The 17,184-nt window shown below is 41.7% G+C and overlaps 1 protein-coding gene across 3 annotated transcripts in view; it reads left to right on the top strand.

Moving 5' to 3' along the window:
• The window catches only part of tle2b (TLE family member 2, transcriptional corepressor b), a 66,427-nt gene that overhangs the window by 3,183 nt on the left and 46,060 nt on the right, over positions 1–17,184 (top strand). For all 3 annotated transcript variants that reach the window (XM_068318487.1, XM_068318484.1, XM_068318485.1), the window contains exons 2-3: positions 5,097–5,194; positions 7,483–7,546. In XM_068318487.1, coding sequence (XP_068174588.1) covers positions 5,097–5,194; positions 7,483–7,546 — 162 coding nt within the window. The remainder of the gene's footprint in view (positions 1–5,096; positions 5,195–7,482; positions 7,547–17,184) is intronic.

Here is a 17,184-nt window from a genome sequence, read left to right as displayed (position 1 = left end):
CACACACACACACACACACACACACACACACACACACACACACACACACACACACACACACACACACACACACACAGGAAGGCACCGACACTCTTCTGCCACACTTTGTACATTTCTCATCTATTTGTGTGCTCTTTTCCTAAATATTTCACAAGCCAATTATTATTTCATGCGCTATCTGAATGTGTCTCTGCTTGTCACAGAGGCGCAGAGCAGAAAAAAAAGAAGAACAAAGGGCCTAAGGAGGAGAAGTAAAGTAAGAAAGGAGAGGACAGAGGAGGGAGGGAGCGGGAGCAGCAAGACAATGGGCACAAGAAAGAGAAGATGTTGTGTTTGTGGGTGTTTTTGTTTTGATGAATGCATCCATTTGCAGAGGCATGTCTGCTTAGACCGTGTGAATACTCGTGTACTGGTAGGAAATGTGCCGGGAAGACGAGCAGACAGATTGAAGCAACGCTTTCCTGTTGTGTCCCAGACCTGCATCTGCTTCGCAGCCGCTATCTCTTTCGTGCAGGGGTTGCTAGCAGCTGCTGAAACAGAAGACTTGCATGTGATGGACAGATAAAACAGGACTGACTCAATATTCAGACGGAAAGGGCAAAAAAAGAGTGTTCAAGTCAATTACGTAAGTCGCATTAAAAGATTGTTGCGTTGAATGAGAGGAGCAACGCTTTAAGGTTCAAGTTTGAACTTGTTGAATTTAGGCTAAAAACCTTTCATAAAGGACAGAAAACATCTCACAACTCCTGATCTATGCCGATGACCCCCACTTTTCTGGTTAATTAGGGGCACTAAATAATTTTGTTTGACACAATTATCAAAAAATGTTTCATCCAAGAATGAAGAAAATATTCAGTTTGATTTTGTTTTTGGTGCTGATTTGATTTCCATACAGTTTTGGAGGGTGTGATTCGTGCTAAACCCAGTCAGTATGACAGGAACACCTGTTTTTAGATCCACCTGGGTGTACCCATTAACCCGGTTAGTGTAACTAGTGAGCGTTTGTATTTTAAATAAACCTTGCAGTAAAGAGGGTCCATACCTGGATAAACAAACGTAAGAGGGTCTCATCAGGATTTATATTCAAAGTGAAGATCAGTCAGTGAATCATTATGTCAGATTTCACTTAATTTCAGCTGGTGGATTTACAGTTAGAGATGATTGAACAATCTCTTTTGTGATATCTGTGATGTCATCGCTGCTGTGTCGCCAGTGTGTCCACACCTCAACCTGTCGCTTCTACTAGTTTGATCAGTCGTTTAATGTAAGCCATAAATACAAACAGACGTCATGGTAACGGCCAGTGTGTCCCACCTCCGTCCTGTTATGTGATACAGTGCAGCGGAGTTCACCCCCCCTATACACACACGCACATACACCCCACCCCATCCATAGATAATCCCTCCTAATTCTCTGCTCGCCCCTACCAGCCTGACCAAATTGTGATTGACTGCTGTCCCAAATGGTGTCTGCGTGTGTTTGTGCACAAGCGACCGTTCCACCCCCCCCCCCACACACACACACTCCCACCACTACCCCCACCTCCACCTCAGAGATTAACTGGATCAGTTTTTGGTTTCAGGATCTCCAATGCTGGCTAGCACAGAGCGCACGCAGGAAAACACAGGTGGTAGGCTGTTTTTTGGCCCTTCGTGACGCGCTATTGGACCCTCAACAGCCTGGGCCGCCATCTGTCACGAAACAAATGCACACACACACTCACTCCAAACTCTAATGTTTTGTGCTGGTGTACATACGGCGGGACGTGATGATGCCTTTGTAAACACTGTGGAAGGATCCACATTTATCCTGGCGTATAACTTTTAGCTCACTTCGACATTTCCCAGTGAAGAATCCTTGAGCATAAACACGGAGTCTCCTGTTAGAACTAATAAGCACAAACTCATTTGATGCCAGCTTTCTGCTCTCGCCTCCTTCTCCTGACAGGCAGCTCTCAGCTCAGGGATGGAGCGCTCCTCTTTTTTGCCCGAGGACCTTTTGTAACTTTTTCTGTATGTATTTTTCATTTTCTTTTTGTTCATAAGAAGTTTTATCGCTCCGGGGGCCATGAAAGTGGAAAATCAAAAAATGTAATTTTCAACTTCTGGTCTAACAGATAAAAGAATGTGAAATCTCTCTCATCATAATGCTACATAGGATGCTATGTTGACAGTGATGGTTGTCACCATCAGATCTCTTGTATAATCCTCATCTGTGGCTATAGGCTTTGCTGATGTAACCCCCCAGCAGCACTTTGGCTGTGTGCATATGCACCAGGTTGACTCTGTGTTCATGTGTTCATCACAGCAGATGGTGATGGCAGTGTTATCACAGACTGGTAGACAGCGCATAGAGTCGAGAGACTTGGCCGTATTGACTACTGCAAGATGTTATGACTCTCTCTCTCTCTCTCTCTCTCTCTCTCTCTCTCTCTCTCTCTCTCTCTCTCTCTCTCTCTCTCTCTCTCTCTCTCTCTCTCTCTCTCTCTCTCTCTCTCTCTCTCTCTCTCTCTCTCTCTCTCTCTCTCTCTCTCTCTCTCTCTCTCTCTCTCTCTCTCTCTCTCTCTCTCTCTCTCTCTCTCTATTTTTTGTCTTTCATCCCCTCTGTGTCAGATGAATGAATGGCTGGCAATCTCTCTCAGTCAGCAGCCATGCCGGTCTTTCATCATCTGTCTCTCTGCCCACTCTTTCATTCCTCTGTAAGGATGTCAGACCAGTCTATCACTCCCTCGGTTCATCCATCCCTCTGTCTGTCAGATGGATATCTACCCCCCCCCCACCACCACCACCATCACTCCATCCCTACATTCTCCCTCTATGGGTTTGGGTGTCATCTTTGTGCGTAAGTTGTGAATCTGCAGGTGCAGCACTCTGTGTGTGTGTGTGTGTGTGTGTGTGTGTGTGTGTGTGTGCGTTTAGTGTACTCATGGCTATGTGGGTGTATGTTAGTATCTCTGTGTGCCAGATCACTATCTGTTCCCCCACTCTTCCCCTCCCTGCTGTGTGTGTATGTGTGTATGTGTGTGTGTGGTGTGAATCAAGGTCAGTAGGGATCTGTTGGCAGACTCTATCCAAACCACCACCTCCATGCCTCCCTTACACACACACACACACACACACCCATCCTGGTATGCCTGCCTCAGCTCGGTTTAGCTCAGCCTGGCTTTGTGGATTAATTGCTGGGGAACCCACCGCGTCTCTGACCTCCACCGTTGGACTAATTGAAATCTAATTGAACTGTGCTCGTCTAGACTAATGAAGCCCTGCCACTGAAACCGCCAATCTTTAGCCATAGCTGCAGGATGACTACCACCCAGCTGCACTGCACAGATCCTTCCTGCTTGCTATGGCTGTTTTGAACACATAAAGAATACTCACTAGTGTTCACACTTTATTGTCTTAACTGTTTTACCAAATGCAAAACTTGTGGACGTCACAGCTGAGTATATAGAATATACAGGAGAACACAGTGATCTTGACATGATCGCTGTGTTCTCCCCAATGATCTGGGTTCCATGGTGTCTTCTCTGTTATCTTAAACATATCGTATTATGTCTATGTTAGAGAACCCATGATTAATAAAACCAGGCTGATCCCTTTTCTCCTTGTTCATGTGTCTCTAGAGTTGACCTTTCTGCAGGAAATACTTTTCTCTGAGCTCATTTAATGAAATTCACAACGACCATTAGCTCAGCTTTTGTCTCAAATTTGGACTGAAAAGATGGGTGTAGGTTTTCCCCCGATGGCACAGGGGTAGAATGTATTCTCCTACCCACTAGTAGAGGATCCATGTTCAGTCTCCAGTTGTGGTACTCTGGGATCAGCTGGGTGCACTTACCAACACGGTGGGCACCACTTACAGGATTAGCTGCCGATAATGTGTCCGTCCTCGTGTTCTTCACCATCAGCATCAGAGCCGCTGCACAGGGAGGTGGAATAGAAATGGGATACCTAAAAGATTGAGCTCTGGCATTGTTGAGAGTTCCACTTTAATACACTTGTGAGAAAACGAGAAAAGATGTTGTGAGCTTAAACTTGAGGGAGCATTTCGTTCAACGATGAAATTCCATCAACGTGTTGCACAGAGTGCTGCTGGTTATAGGATTAAAGATAAGATTAAAACAACACTTTATTTTAGCTAGCTCATAAACGCTAATGCAGAAGACCATTTGCACGAGGGCAAACATAAATTAACCCTGGGAAAGTAGATTTCAGACCCACCAAAAATTGAAATTGAACCTTCACTAGTAATAAGAAGTGGCAGAAATATGTGGCTTGTCCAGTGACATATATTTTCCCGTTGGAGATTTGCCTGCCCCCAAACTAAGCTCCATTCTCTTCCAGGGACAGCTTCAACAAGCCTCAACATTGTCCTTACTGCTAAAACTTCATGAAGGACATGTTGAAGAAGAGTTGTTTGAAACACTTTTGATTGGCATGGAGGGCTGGTGGTGGTGATGGTGGTGGTAGGATTGTGTGTGTGTGTGTGTGGGGGGGGGGTGGACACCCAGGGAGGCGCTTGTTTTGTTGGGCCTTCCAGCTTTTAGTAGGTGAGAGACGGGACTGTGATTCCATATAAGTTATTCATTTAATGTTTCCTCCCTTCTCAGCTCTTTGTAGGCTGGAATACATTAGCAACCTGGCAGAGTGGAGAGAATGCTAATGTAGACGAGAGGGAGAGGAAGAAAGGATGAGGGCAGTGGAGGAGAGGAGGCAGAGTCATTAGAGGAGGAGGAGAACAGAGAGAGAGGACGCGGCTTTATGATGTGTGGGAAGGGGAAGTGACCTTCCCTCTCACTTTCATCTTGGCTTTTTCTCCCTTTGCCTGGCTCACACACACACACACACAGACACACACACACACACACACACACACACACACACACACACACACACACACACACACACACACACACACACACACACACACACTTCTGTGTACTCACACTTGAATAGAGTGTGTGCAGGTGCACACATGCTTACACAAGTACAATACAAGCACACTATATGTGATGTGTTTTCCTCAGCAGCAGCTCGCACTTCTATCTGTTGTTCTTTCTTTCATCTTCTCCAACATTTTCCCTGTTTCCTGTACAGGTCCCCCTGCAGCCTGGCCAGTCTTTCAAGTTCACAGTCCTGGAAACTCTGGACCGTATCAAGGAGGAATTTCAGTTCCTCCAGGCGCAGTATCACAGGTACACACACAGTGTTACTTTGACGTGACACGCAGCCCACATGTATGGAAACACGGTTCTAAAGGCCAGTCTTAAGGGAGGTCCTTTGGTCTAGAGATTGTCTGGTTAACTATACATTCTAGCTTCACTGAACTTTCGACACACTGTAGATTAAACATGTTATAATTGTGTGTCTTGACATTTTAACTTTCATACTACAGTGCGCCTTCGCACATCAACGCTCGCGACCTCACCTCATTGCAGATTTTTGGTAGGCAGTCACGTGATACTGTACACGCATTCTATTGGCTGACGGCATCCGGAAGTGTGCTACGTACTGTGAGTCTCGGACTTCCGTGAGACACAAAAGTGCTCTAAACAGTCGATAAGAGTGTGGGTAAAGGTAATACAGATAGAAGGTGGATTAATATCAGTATGGAGAGGGTTCATAAACGTTTAAATTACCGTAAATAGTAAGATAAATAGTTTGTCGCTGTATCGCGGAATTCGTTATTTGCGTGTGTTTCCTGGAACCACACGCATTAACCACGAGGAACGATGGCACACTGTATTTTTTGTTTGTGTGTTGGGGAGATGTTTTAAAAGTGGTCATCTTCTCCACAGAATATATCCAAAATTATAGAAGCTAGCCTGGAACAAAGGATTGAGAAGAAAACACTACACTGATCATGTCGTCTCCAGTTGACTTGTGTACTGTTGCATATTCTCTAAAGGCTGATCATTTTACCACTTAAGTCTAGTTCGTGCTATAATATCATAAAGTTTAAACAAACGTTTTATTTTGTTTTAAAATTATCCTACTCTCTCTGACCATGCTCTGTCTCTCTATTGTCATTGAATTTTGTCATTAAAAGTTAGTGTCATTACAGTTTTCAGCACACGAGTTTCTCCTGTAGACCATTGATAGGAGTATTATTATAAATGACTAGAAGAAGTCTTGTCCATATGAGATTCTATACGACTCAAGTGACTGAAGAAAGCAACCAAATCACAACAAAACAGAGACATAACCGTTTCCAAGTTAAAGTACTGTAGCTGAATTGCTGTACACACTGAAATGTGTGTGAAGATAAAATAGAGATGTTCTCAAAGACTTAACAGGACTTAAGAGTAGTCTAGCCTCATATGTGTTGTCATGATTAGTCGGTGCCGCTGGTGTAGTGGTATCATGCAAGATTCCCGGGCGGCACAACTATTTAAGCAATTTCCCCCTCAAGGATCATTAAAGGATTCTGATTCTCATTGAATAATTAAAGGTACTTCTACTATGGTAGTCCTTGTTGTTAGACTTGTAGGTAACTAGCGAACATTCTGATGGCCACACCAGCTAATGGTCAGTGTCTGCTCTGGCTATGTTTGCATACAGCATGACAGGTAGACAATCTTCCTTCTGCCTTCTTCTGTCTTCTGTCGTTTAGAAAAAAAGTGTGGACTTGTCCACGTTGTAAAAACTCATTGGAGTTTATGCAGCTGAGATTTCAGGGATTTTGTTTCCTGGTATCTCATCAGGAAATGGGCAGAGCTTAGGTGTTGTAGCTCTTCAAATACACACTCCTTCTCCTCTTCCTCAGAAAGACAAAACACACCATCACAGCATACAGTTATGCTAAGATTCATGAAAAATTACTGAAAGGTTTTTGAGTTATGTTGGAGACAAAACTATTGATGACAGATCAATGTGTGTATTTGTAGCTGGGGGATAATGATTAACCATCTGACTTACATGTCTGTCAATATCAAGTTCTGCTTCACTGTCAGTGAAAATTGGCCTAGTAAGGTACCCAGTAAACTCATCAATCATTCCCTCTATGTTTGACAGTTTAAGTTGTCCAGAACAGCTCACGTTTGGAAACTTTTATCTTAACTACAACCCTTATTGGATTTTTCTTTGTATTTGAAGTATTGTGGGAACAGATTAGGTAAGACTAGAACACAAACACACAAACGTACAACATGACATGACTCTGGGTTCATCGGAGTCCAACATAAACACACCAGTTTACCTGTGACGTATATGTCTGACACACTCCCACATGTGTGGAGGTGTGATGGATTGCAGTGGGGTATAAAACACATCCTGCTGCAGCTTTTACTATGAAGGTGATATTTTTCAGTGTCAGTTTCAGTTGTAACAGTCTGCTGACGAAGAATAATTTTTTGGTGTCTTTGCACGGCCTTAAACCATGTTTGACCTCTGTAATATCTAAATCCTGTGGAAATTACGATTTACTTCAGTGGATGCAAATATGCCACTTAATCCGTGTGTGTCCTTTTCCGTCCTTGTGCAGCCTGAAGCTGGAGTGTGAGAAGCTGGCCAGTGAGAAGACGGAGATGCAGAGGCACTATATCATGGTGAGTCCAATTGGAACACTTTTGCTGAGACTGGGAACACTAAGGATTTATAAAAAGAGTCTGATGGGTTCTGATTAAGGCAGTATAACCAAATGAGGCAGTGTTAGTTCTTTTTGTTTTTTCCCTTCTAGTGTCAAATTTTCGCTTGTCTCTCCACTTCTTTATTGTTTTTCTTGTCTTCATCTTTCCTTTCTCTTAATTTTTTTCTGTCTTCACCTCTTATAACCAGGGGTCCACATGTCATTTTTGGTGTGGTTCTCAAAGGGCACTTGATGTTACTTGGTGCTCAGTGTTTTGATCGATGGGTAACAGCCTCAATGTTTTCACGTCTCCATGCAGATCATTGTATACTGTGAGACTTGCTTCTTCTCAGTGCTATTCTCACCTCATGGCTTCTTTAAATGTTGTTTGTTTTGCACTTCCAGCTACTAAACCATGAGCATGGAGGAGACTTTATTATGTCCTGTGCCGTTCAAGTCTCACCATATCCAATTCATTATTATCTAATTAATCTCTGCTGTTAGATGCATAATGAACACACTGGTGGAACACAAAAATGCCTCTTGTTCTAATTCATCTTTTATTTTGGCCATGCTAAAATAATCTTCAACATTCATTCCTGTTTATAACATATTACCTTATTTTCTTTACATCGCCAGGCTGTTCATTCAACCTGAGATAATATTGTGTCACGCCAAAACAATAGACAGATTGTGGCATTTCAGAACTCAAAAACAAAAACTCACAAAGAGATTATTTTTATAAATTGTTTGTATTTGTTAAAACCTTTAACTGTGATTAAATTTTTCTAAACTTGTACTTCGTAGTCATGCGTTGCCTTGAATATCATTAATAGTGCTCCGTGATTGAAAACATTTCCTGTTTGCCACTTATATTTCTCCTCATACTTCTCTCTAAAACATGCTTTCCCACATCTTGATTTTATTCCTCTGTGCAGCCCTCGTCTTCCTGAGCTTGTTTCTCGCTCTTCTCTTCCTCCCTCTGTTTTCCTACGTACGCTAACAGCCTGAGCTCCCTCTGTGTCAGTTTGTCTGTGCGACTAAAGGCTCACATGTGTTGTAAGCCTTCGTCTGTGGTACAAAACCCACACAGAGTCGACCAGAATACGATATGGACCATCTGCTAAGCTGCTCGCATTTCATAAACCTGGGAGAGCAGGCAGGATCAGGGCCTTAATCTAGATAGACAGACAGAGAGGAGAGAGAGGGGGAGGGAGAGGGAGGGGGGACAGTTTGAGAGAGAGAGAGAGAGAGAGGGAGAGAGAGGAGGGGGGTGAAGCAGATAGACCGACAAATAAACTAAGTGTGGGAGAAAAAATTGAGCCGGCGGAGAAGGAAACACACAATTAAGTAAAGACGCAACAAGACAGGTAGATGATAAACAGACAAATCTCCGTGCCCTTACTTAAGCACACATACACACACGCACACACACACACACACACACACACACACACACACACACACACACACACACACACACACACACACACACACACACACACTTTGCTCTTTTGTTCCTAATGAGGACCTTTTATTAAAGAGGCTCCGTCTAATCCTAATTATAATTCTTGGATTAATTGACTAAGAAGTTCTCCAAGATTTATATGGTTTACAAAATTACTCCATTCCAACAGTGTGATGATAATGTTTTCCAACAATGTAAAATGTTCTTCTACATTCAGGTCACTCAATTCAATGTTCAATGTGAGACGTCTTCCTTATGCTGTTGTTTAGCTCCTGATAATGAAGCTAAAAACATCTTACGTACTGTACATTCACACCTGTTCTTATGACCCGACCTGTGGTTCTAGCAAGAATTTCATGATGTCATTGTATTTACTTATAAAACTTCCTCACTAACACGAAACAGACGTCATCTAGGAGTTATTCCTGTTCAGTCAGCCGCATAAACAAAGTACAACTCTGAATAAATCAAATTCAACATAGTAAGAAATCTGTGCAAAGCCAATAACTTATCAATCGTTTGTTGAGAATCTTAAACTACCCAAATGCAACACATCCACTGCTCCATGTAAAAATGAAAAGCTTTTTCATACTGACCTCATTTCATAAAACATATCATCATCATGTAAGAAACTGGTGCACATAGCAAATACGAGACACGAAGAACGCTCACAAATCACCACTTCTGTAATCTCAGGCACTCCTTATTTTAGCTGTGGTTTTGCAGTGGAGTAAACAGTGCAGACAAACATGCACCGTCTGCTTTGCAAATCCTCACCACCTGATCTTGTACAATAGGAAGTGTGGCGTGCCAGGTGCAGCGCCCTGTCTTCCCTTAGTCAGGGGCACAGGAGGACATCCAACTGAACTCGATGTACATGAATTATCATGGCCTCTGTGAACACTTTGCCATTGTACACTGAGTAGGGAGATATATAGAATATGTTCTCCTAAACGTTATATTTAGGTTTAACACCAGACTTCAACTGTTCTCCTTGGCAGGCGCTGCAGAGCTGCAGATGCAGATGACATATCCATATAAGTTAGCATGGCAGATGGTTAGTACTCCAGGCTTTATTATTTGAGCTGGGGCAAACTGTGGTGTAGTGGATGACTAACACACAGCTACCCTACAGTACAGACATGGCTCAGAAATGAGAGAGAGGGGAGTTTAAGAGAGGCTCAAAGGGGAAGATAGCTTGAGAGAAAAAAGGCTCAAAGTGTCAGAAAAAAGGAGCTGCTGAGGGAGGAAGGGAAGGACACAAAGGGAGGCAGAGATAAAGGGATCCAGAGATAAAGAGAATACAAGAGGAGAGGGAGAAAATGATAGAGCAGGTGTGAGATATAGAGGGAAAGAAGGAGAAAGTAAAATGCTGAAAAGGAATGAGAGAGCTACAATAGAGAAATAAAGATACCAGGGGACAGAAATGCAGCGAGGAGAGATCGAGGGTGCAAAAAAAAAAAAGATGCTGCGATGAGATGAAATGGAGTGAGAGTAAGAAAGAAAAAAGACTGCAGCAGAGAGAGCATGAGAAAGCGATAGTGATGTGTTTGTGTGGGGCGCGTGAAACGAAAGAGAGAGATAGCGAGAGGAAAAGAGAGAGGTTGCATGCACAGACACGTAAATAATGTGAAGCAACAACGGACTCGCTGCGCCCACAGAGGAGATAACCCAGAAGGCTATATTTAGCTTGTTAGGCTTGTCATCCACACTGAGGCCTGTTTCCACAGGCTGGGGCTCGGCTCACCGAGCTGCACTGCTCCTGCTTTTACTATTCATTGCTTTTAAGCTCTAAATGCTGTGTCTAGAGGTCAGAAAGTAGCGAGATGCCTCTGCAGTTTGATATTTACAGGGCTGATACCCCCATTGTATCACGAGAACATCCTAAAACTAGGTGAATCTTTTTTTTTCTTTTTTTTTTTATACAACTTTTTATGCTAACAATGGACTACTATGGCAGTCAGGAAAGTGAGTCATTTTCCTAAAGATACAGTACTAAAAAAAGGTTTCTTTTAACTGACAATGATTTTTCTTCTATTTAACCCCAAACATCGTTGTTCCCCTACTCTTACAAAGCACCTAATAAAATGAGTAATTCTCAAGTCTAGCGGGGTAACATCATTAAACAACCATGTGTTTCTCAGGTGACATTCACAGTTGATGGATTTCAACATATTATTCAAATGAATATTTTTATCATCTTTATCCAAAAATAAATATAATGCGATTGCTTAGCCATCCTTCCTAGATTGCTGGCAGCTCTGTTTTAATGTAGAACTGAGCTGCCAGCAACCAGCTTCAATATTTCAGTTTTTATGCGTGAAGGTTGTTTGAAGAACTGCACATATCTTTTTTTGTAAGGTATTTGCCTTTTGATTTTTTAGTTTTACTAAGTTTTACTTCAGTGGGAGAGTTTCCACAGATTTTGCTAATGGTCAACACAAACCGGACTAATACCACTGAAATACAGTGCTAGCCTGGAGTCACCACCACTGTGTTTAACTATTTTTTAGGATTTGAAATTGAACCATTATCTGTGTTTTTCACACTGAACCTCTCTACATCCGACCGTCATCATCAGTATCCCTTCTTCAAAGGTAGGACTTTGAAGAAGTTTCCTCACATTTGTCCTTTGCATTATGTAACTGATACTGGCTATGCTGCACTCACTTCACACTGAGAGAGATGATGCCATAACCTCCACATATTGCTCTTGTCTTTGGAGCTTCCGCAAACCGACAGAACAAAGTTTGGTTGTTTGTCGATTTACAACCACTTTCATCTTTTTGTATGGAGTTCCATGTCAGCTGCTTTGCCAGACTAATTTTCTGTATTTTTAAGAGAGGCACTGACAATGCGTAGCGGTGGCTACAAACACAAACATCAAGTCACACACGCTGGGAATGTTTGTGGGCTTGTTCCATCTTCTCCTCCTGATGTATTTATAATTCATGCTGCTCAGATTTCACTGCTCTCCTGGAATTCCACTGTGTATTTTTAAGTAAGGTTGCATTGTAGCGCTGGCTAATCAGAGAACCTAGACGCATCAGTCACATACTTACACTGTGCTTGCAAGTCTCAGCCGTGTTCACCCCTGCTGGCCTGAGGTTGAATCTTGCAGAGAGCAGATGCACAAGCAGAGGGCTCATTGAAATGTGAAAGGAGAGGCAATAAAGTCTTGAATCATGAAACCACAGGACGCAACGTTTTAATGCATTTACATGTTAAGGAATGACTGGACTTTAAGTGGGAAACCCTTTATTACCACAAACATTTTACAATCAAGCATGTGTTGCAGTTTATTCCCTGCTCTGGTTTTCTCTCCAGGATTACAGACCAACACATGTAATATAGGACATACCACTGATTTTTTAGTCTTGATTCACTACTTTTCTGCTGCCAAATGATATTTTTGGGGAGTGGACTGCCTAGTCCAGGGGTGTCAAACTAATTTTCACTGAGGGCCACTTCAGCGTAATGGCTGTAACCAAAAGGCCAGATGTAACTCATAAATGTAACTCAATGTAATGTAAAATAAACATAACTACTCCTTCATGTTAAATAACTCTGAATTTATTACTTATTCAAGTTACAAACATTACAATTGCACAGAAAAAAAAAGTTTTGTTTGTTTCTCTGTTATAAGATAAATCCTTTTAATTTGAAGGCTATGAGAGGATCAAACTATCTAAGTGAATAAAGACAAATAACATCAAACACAAGTTAGAACATTAACTTTGCTCAAAACTTTTTTGTAAAAATTAGAATGGGCTTGGTTACTGCATTTTGGTCAGAGCACACTTGTTTTTATCTATTCTTAACACTCTGACCTTTTACGCTCTCACAGGCCACATAAAATGGTGTGGCGGGCCACATTTTGCCCGCGGGCCTAGAGTTTGACACATATGGCCCAGTCCCTTAAATAAAATGCATAAATGAGACATGTCTGCTGGAGGTCTCACACACACACACACACACACACGCACGCACGCACGCACGCACGCACACACACACACACACACACACACACAAATTACATAAGGTCGCCTTTCTTTGGGTGTATACAGTACATCTACATATAGGTGTAAGGTACAAAACACTGCAGGGAACAGAAGAGAACTGTTAGTATGATGCAAAACATTGTCAAGATTTTTAATAATTTTGTAGTGCTCATATGACTGTAGCTGAAACAATCTGATTTAGTTTGCCTTTTTTGTAAAACTAATAATGATACCCATGTTATTCCATTAAAGAGTTCAGGTTTTCATGGTCATTGAGGTCATTATGAGGTGAACTATCCTGAGATGGCTGCTTTTATGTACATTGACATGAAGAGGCAACTGATTTGCCTTGACGGAAATTCATGCTCACTGAGTGATGTCCTAATTTGAAAAACCGTCACTCTTGTGTGTGAATGGTTATTGCTGATGATGAGCAGGTGGAATCGTGAATGGAGAACCTGCTTTTTTTCTAATGACCAACAGTGGCAATTCCTCCACATCTAAAAGAAGAAATCTAATTGCAAGCTTGAAAGAAAAGGAAGCCACTTGTCACTTGATTTATTACTTGACTAAATTGTTTCCTAATGAGGTAATGTCTTTGTTCTTCAATACAACACAGCGTTCATTTAGAAACTTATGGTCCCATTTAGACTCAAATAGACAATGAAGCAGGATATGCTTTAGGGTACGGCTACCTTGTTACTGACAAGTCACTGTCACGGCGTTTGCTCGGATTCCTAGTCACATCAGAAGAATATTCTACACAGCTCCTCCCTGTTTTTGTCCAAATATGGTTATCTCTGATAGTGGCCATCATTCCTAACCTGAAACTTCAGCCAATGGGTGACTAAGGGTGGTGTGCACTGTAGTTCTACAAAAACATTACACCGCTTAGATGTAAATTATATGAGTGAAAAATACTGCTAATCGTGTCAAGGATGTCACACAGTCTTGAGAAAGTGCTGTGTGTGTGTGTGTGTGTGCGTGCGTGCATGCGTGCGTGGATGCACGCGTGCGTGTATGCGTGTGTGTGTGTGTGTGTGTGTGTTAATGCGGTGCTCTGAGCCTCTTGCTCTGCACCCTGCTCATCTCTCTGATTCAGGCTGACACTGTTCTCTTCAGCAACATTACAGTCAAAGAATGTTTGAAAATGTGGGGGTTGGGGTGATTCAGAGAAGGAGAAGAAGGAGAGAAAGAAATGCGGGAGACAGCAGAAATAATAAGGGAGATGAATGGAGAGAGAGAGAGAGAGAGGGAGAGGGAGAGAGAGAAATAAAAGAGAGAGGGAGAGAGAAATAAAAGAGAGAGGGAGAGAGAAATAAAAGAGAGGGCATGAGGACACTGTTAGAGAGAGAGGGAGACAAACATTTTTTATTTGAAGAAAAGGGACATTGGTAAAGGAAGGGAGAAACAAAAGGCAAAAGAAGCAGCAAAACAAAACTCAGTGATAACTTTCGTCATGAACTTGAGAGCATACACTGAATGAAGTGAAAGAATACGGACCAAATATAAACACATCCAGAATTTTAAAATTTGTGTCTCCTAACAGTTTCTCGGTATGCTTACACATATTACAACCTGTTTATACACAACAAAAATAGGTCAGTTCCTTACCTTTTTATTTTTATTTTTCAGTCAAAATAAAATATTGCTTCATTATAAGTCAAGTCTTCACTGTAGAAAAAAACAGGGGTCATTTGTTTTTGTCAAAGTTATTCATGTTCACTACTTTGATATGCAGACTGCAGGGATCGCACACTTCACTCTGTTTAATGGGCAACTCCGAAGTGGTTCATACATGTCTAGTTTTAGGGACAAAATTAAATAAGCACACTGTCAAACCCTAAAAAGGGTGCGTGACAGGGTGAATAAAAAAGGGTTGAGAGGAGAAAAACGATAAGATCGGGAGAAGCAGAAATGAGATTTAAGATAGCAGGAAGGAAGAGGGCAATCAGAACAGACATCGTTCCTCTCAGCCAAACGTTACTCTGCCATTCGATAGTGGGAGGGGGGATTTAAGTGGGGCCAGATGTAGGGAAGGATTGAGTCTTAAGAGCCTTAAAACTGTCTGAACTGTCTGGAGCAGAAGAGGCAAACAGGACAGAATTGTGCATCGACATGCACTAGGTCTCCCTCACAATCGTGTTTTTTACAGATTATAAGCTCCAATCAAATTCAAGGTCAGAGCTATCCAGTTGTTGTTTTGGCTGCCTTCAAAGGAAGCTGCAGACAAACTGAATGTCTGTCATGATGGATTTAGTCATCACCTGGTGACAGAACACAACGGAGGAGTCAGACCTGCTCACCTATTCTGATGAGAGTTAGCACAACATGCTAATAAATGTTTTACTATTGTTTGTGTGTGTGTGTGTGTGTGTGTGTGTGTGTGTGTGTGTGTGTGTGTGTGTGTGTGTGTGTGTGTGTGTGTGTGTGTGTGTGTGTGTGTGTGCAGGCTAGCAGATGAAAGAGACAGGCTGACCCCATGGACAATGCTTTTACACACACACACGCACACACACACACACACACACACACACACACACACACACACACACACACACACACACACACACACACACACACACACACACACACACACACACACATGAATGTCCCATTTAGATAAATCACCTTGGATTAGACCCACTTCCTAAAGCTCATTTTTAAAGTCTGCCAGCGTTCTTCACAGAATGTACCGAAAAGATAGAGAGAAAGAGTCTGGCACCATCTGACACTCTCTCAACACCATGAGGGTGGAGGGAGGGAAGGGGTAACAAAAGAGCAAACATTCCCTGAAGAACTGAGGAGTGGAAAGAGGAGGGATCACAAGACTAGTAGAGGAATAAATAAGAAAGAGAGGGAGATAGAAGCTGTTTTGGGGAATGAAGGTATAGGTCTTGTCCATATAATGATACTGAATTGTGTTCGTTATTAGTGTGAGATAGACTTAGATATGATGTTTAGAGGAGTGGAACTACATTGCAACCTGATTGTTTTTAAAGCGTTGTGTCTGTTGAACTAATATAATGAGCTAAAAATAGCACAATTAAAAAAAAAAAAATTCAGTAACTAAAAACACAAGTAGATAGATAAAAAATACATAAAATAGAGCACTGACAATAGGAGTGAGATGGCACATGTGCAAATTGTCTAGATAACATTTACAAGGGAATGAAAACAATCTAAGTCTCCAGAGTTTTTTTCTCTCTACACTCATATAAACTTCTCTCACAAATTGAGTTGACAAAGTTATAAACAAATGGAGACAAATACATTAAGTTTTGTAATAAACATTTTTTATAAAACACAAAAAAAATTATGCACTCAAAAAGTTCAAAGTCTCGCAAACACTTTTTCGTATAACCATTACTGCTGAATAAAGCAGATAGCGGATTCACCGCAATCAATTACAGACCAGCAGCATAATCAATTTAAGACTAACATATAGAGAATATGAAATCGTTAACATAGACTGTATACTTCTGCATGTTCCTGATAAACCAAAACATGTACACAGATTAAACTGGATGTGATGATATATTTATGCTTTTTGGCACTCAGGTTAATCAAGTCAGAGACAACATATATCATGTTTTCCTTTATGAATAAGGGACACAGTTTATCTCTTTATGAAACACGTGATTACATAATTGATATTAAACTATGGAAGATGTTTGAAAACCTGTTTTTTTTTGTTTTACTCATGCATTAAGCTTTTGCATACAAGTTTGCGCTGCAATAAATTCACTAAATACATTTGTGAGTGTTTCTGTGTGCTTCCATTACTATTGAAGCTCATTTGTTTTCCATATTGCAATCACACATTCACAGACTACAAAGCACAGAATAGACTCCCATAGAGCATTGCCACCAGAGAGCTGTTCAGACTGCACAGACAGTACAATAGTCACTTCATGGCGATCTAGCGTACACCCACAGGACACCTGTCACCACATTCAGTCACCTAGACTTCTCTCCATCTCTTTACTGGAGATCCTTATTGCATCAGTTAGCTATTTAACTTAATTGGTTATGCAGTAAAATTCCTTCCTGGGGCTTTCTAATCATGAACTTGACCAGTGTTATGTCTTGCCTGGATTAGCCATTCAGTTCCTAGCTTCTTGTCACCTGCTGGTGTTTTAGGAGTCT

The sequence above is a fragment of the Antennarius striatus genome, chromosome 7 (genome assembly GCF_040054535.1).
Source record: "Antennarius striatus isolate MH-2024 chromosome 7, ASM4005453v1, whole genome shotgun sequence".
NCBI lineage: Eukaryota > Metazoa > Chordata > Actinopteri > Lophiiformes > Antennariidae > Antennarius > Antennarius striatus.
Note: the sequence above shows the minus strand (reverse complement) of the source record. Positions and strands in the feature narration are given on the sequence as shown.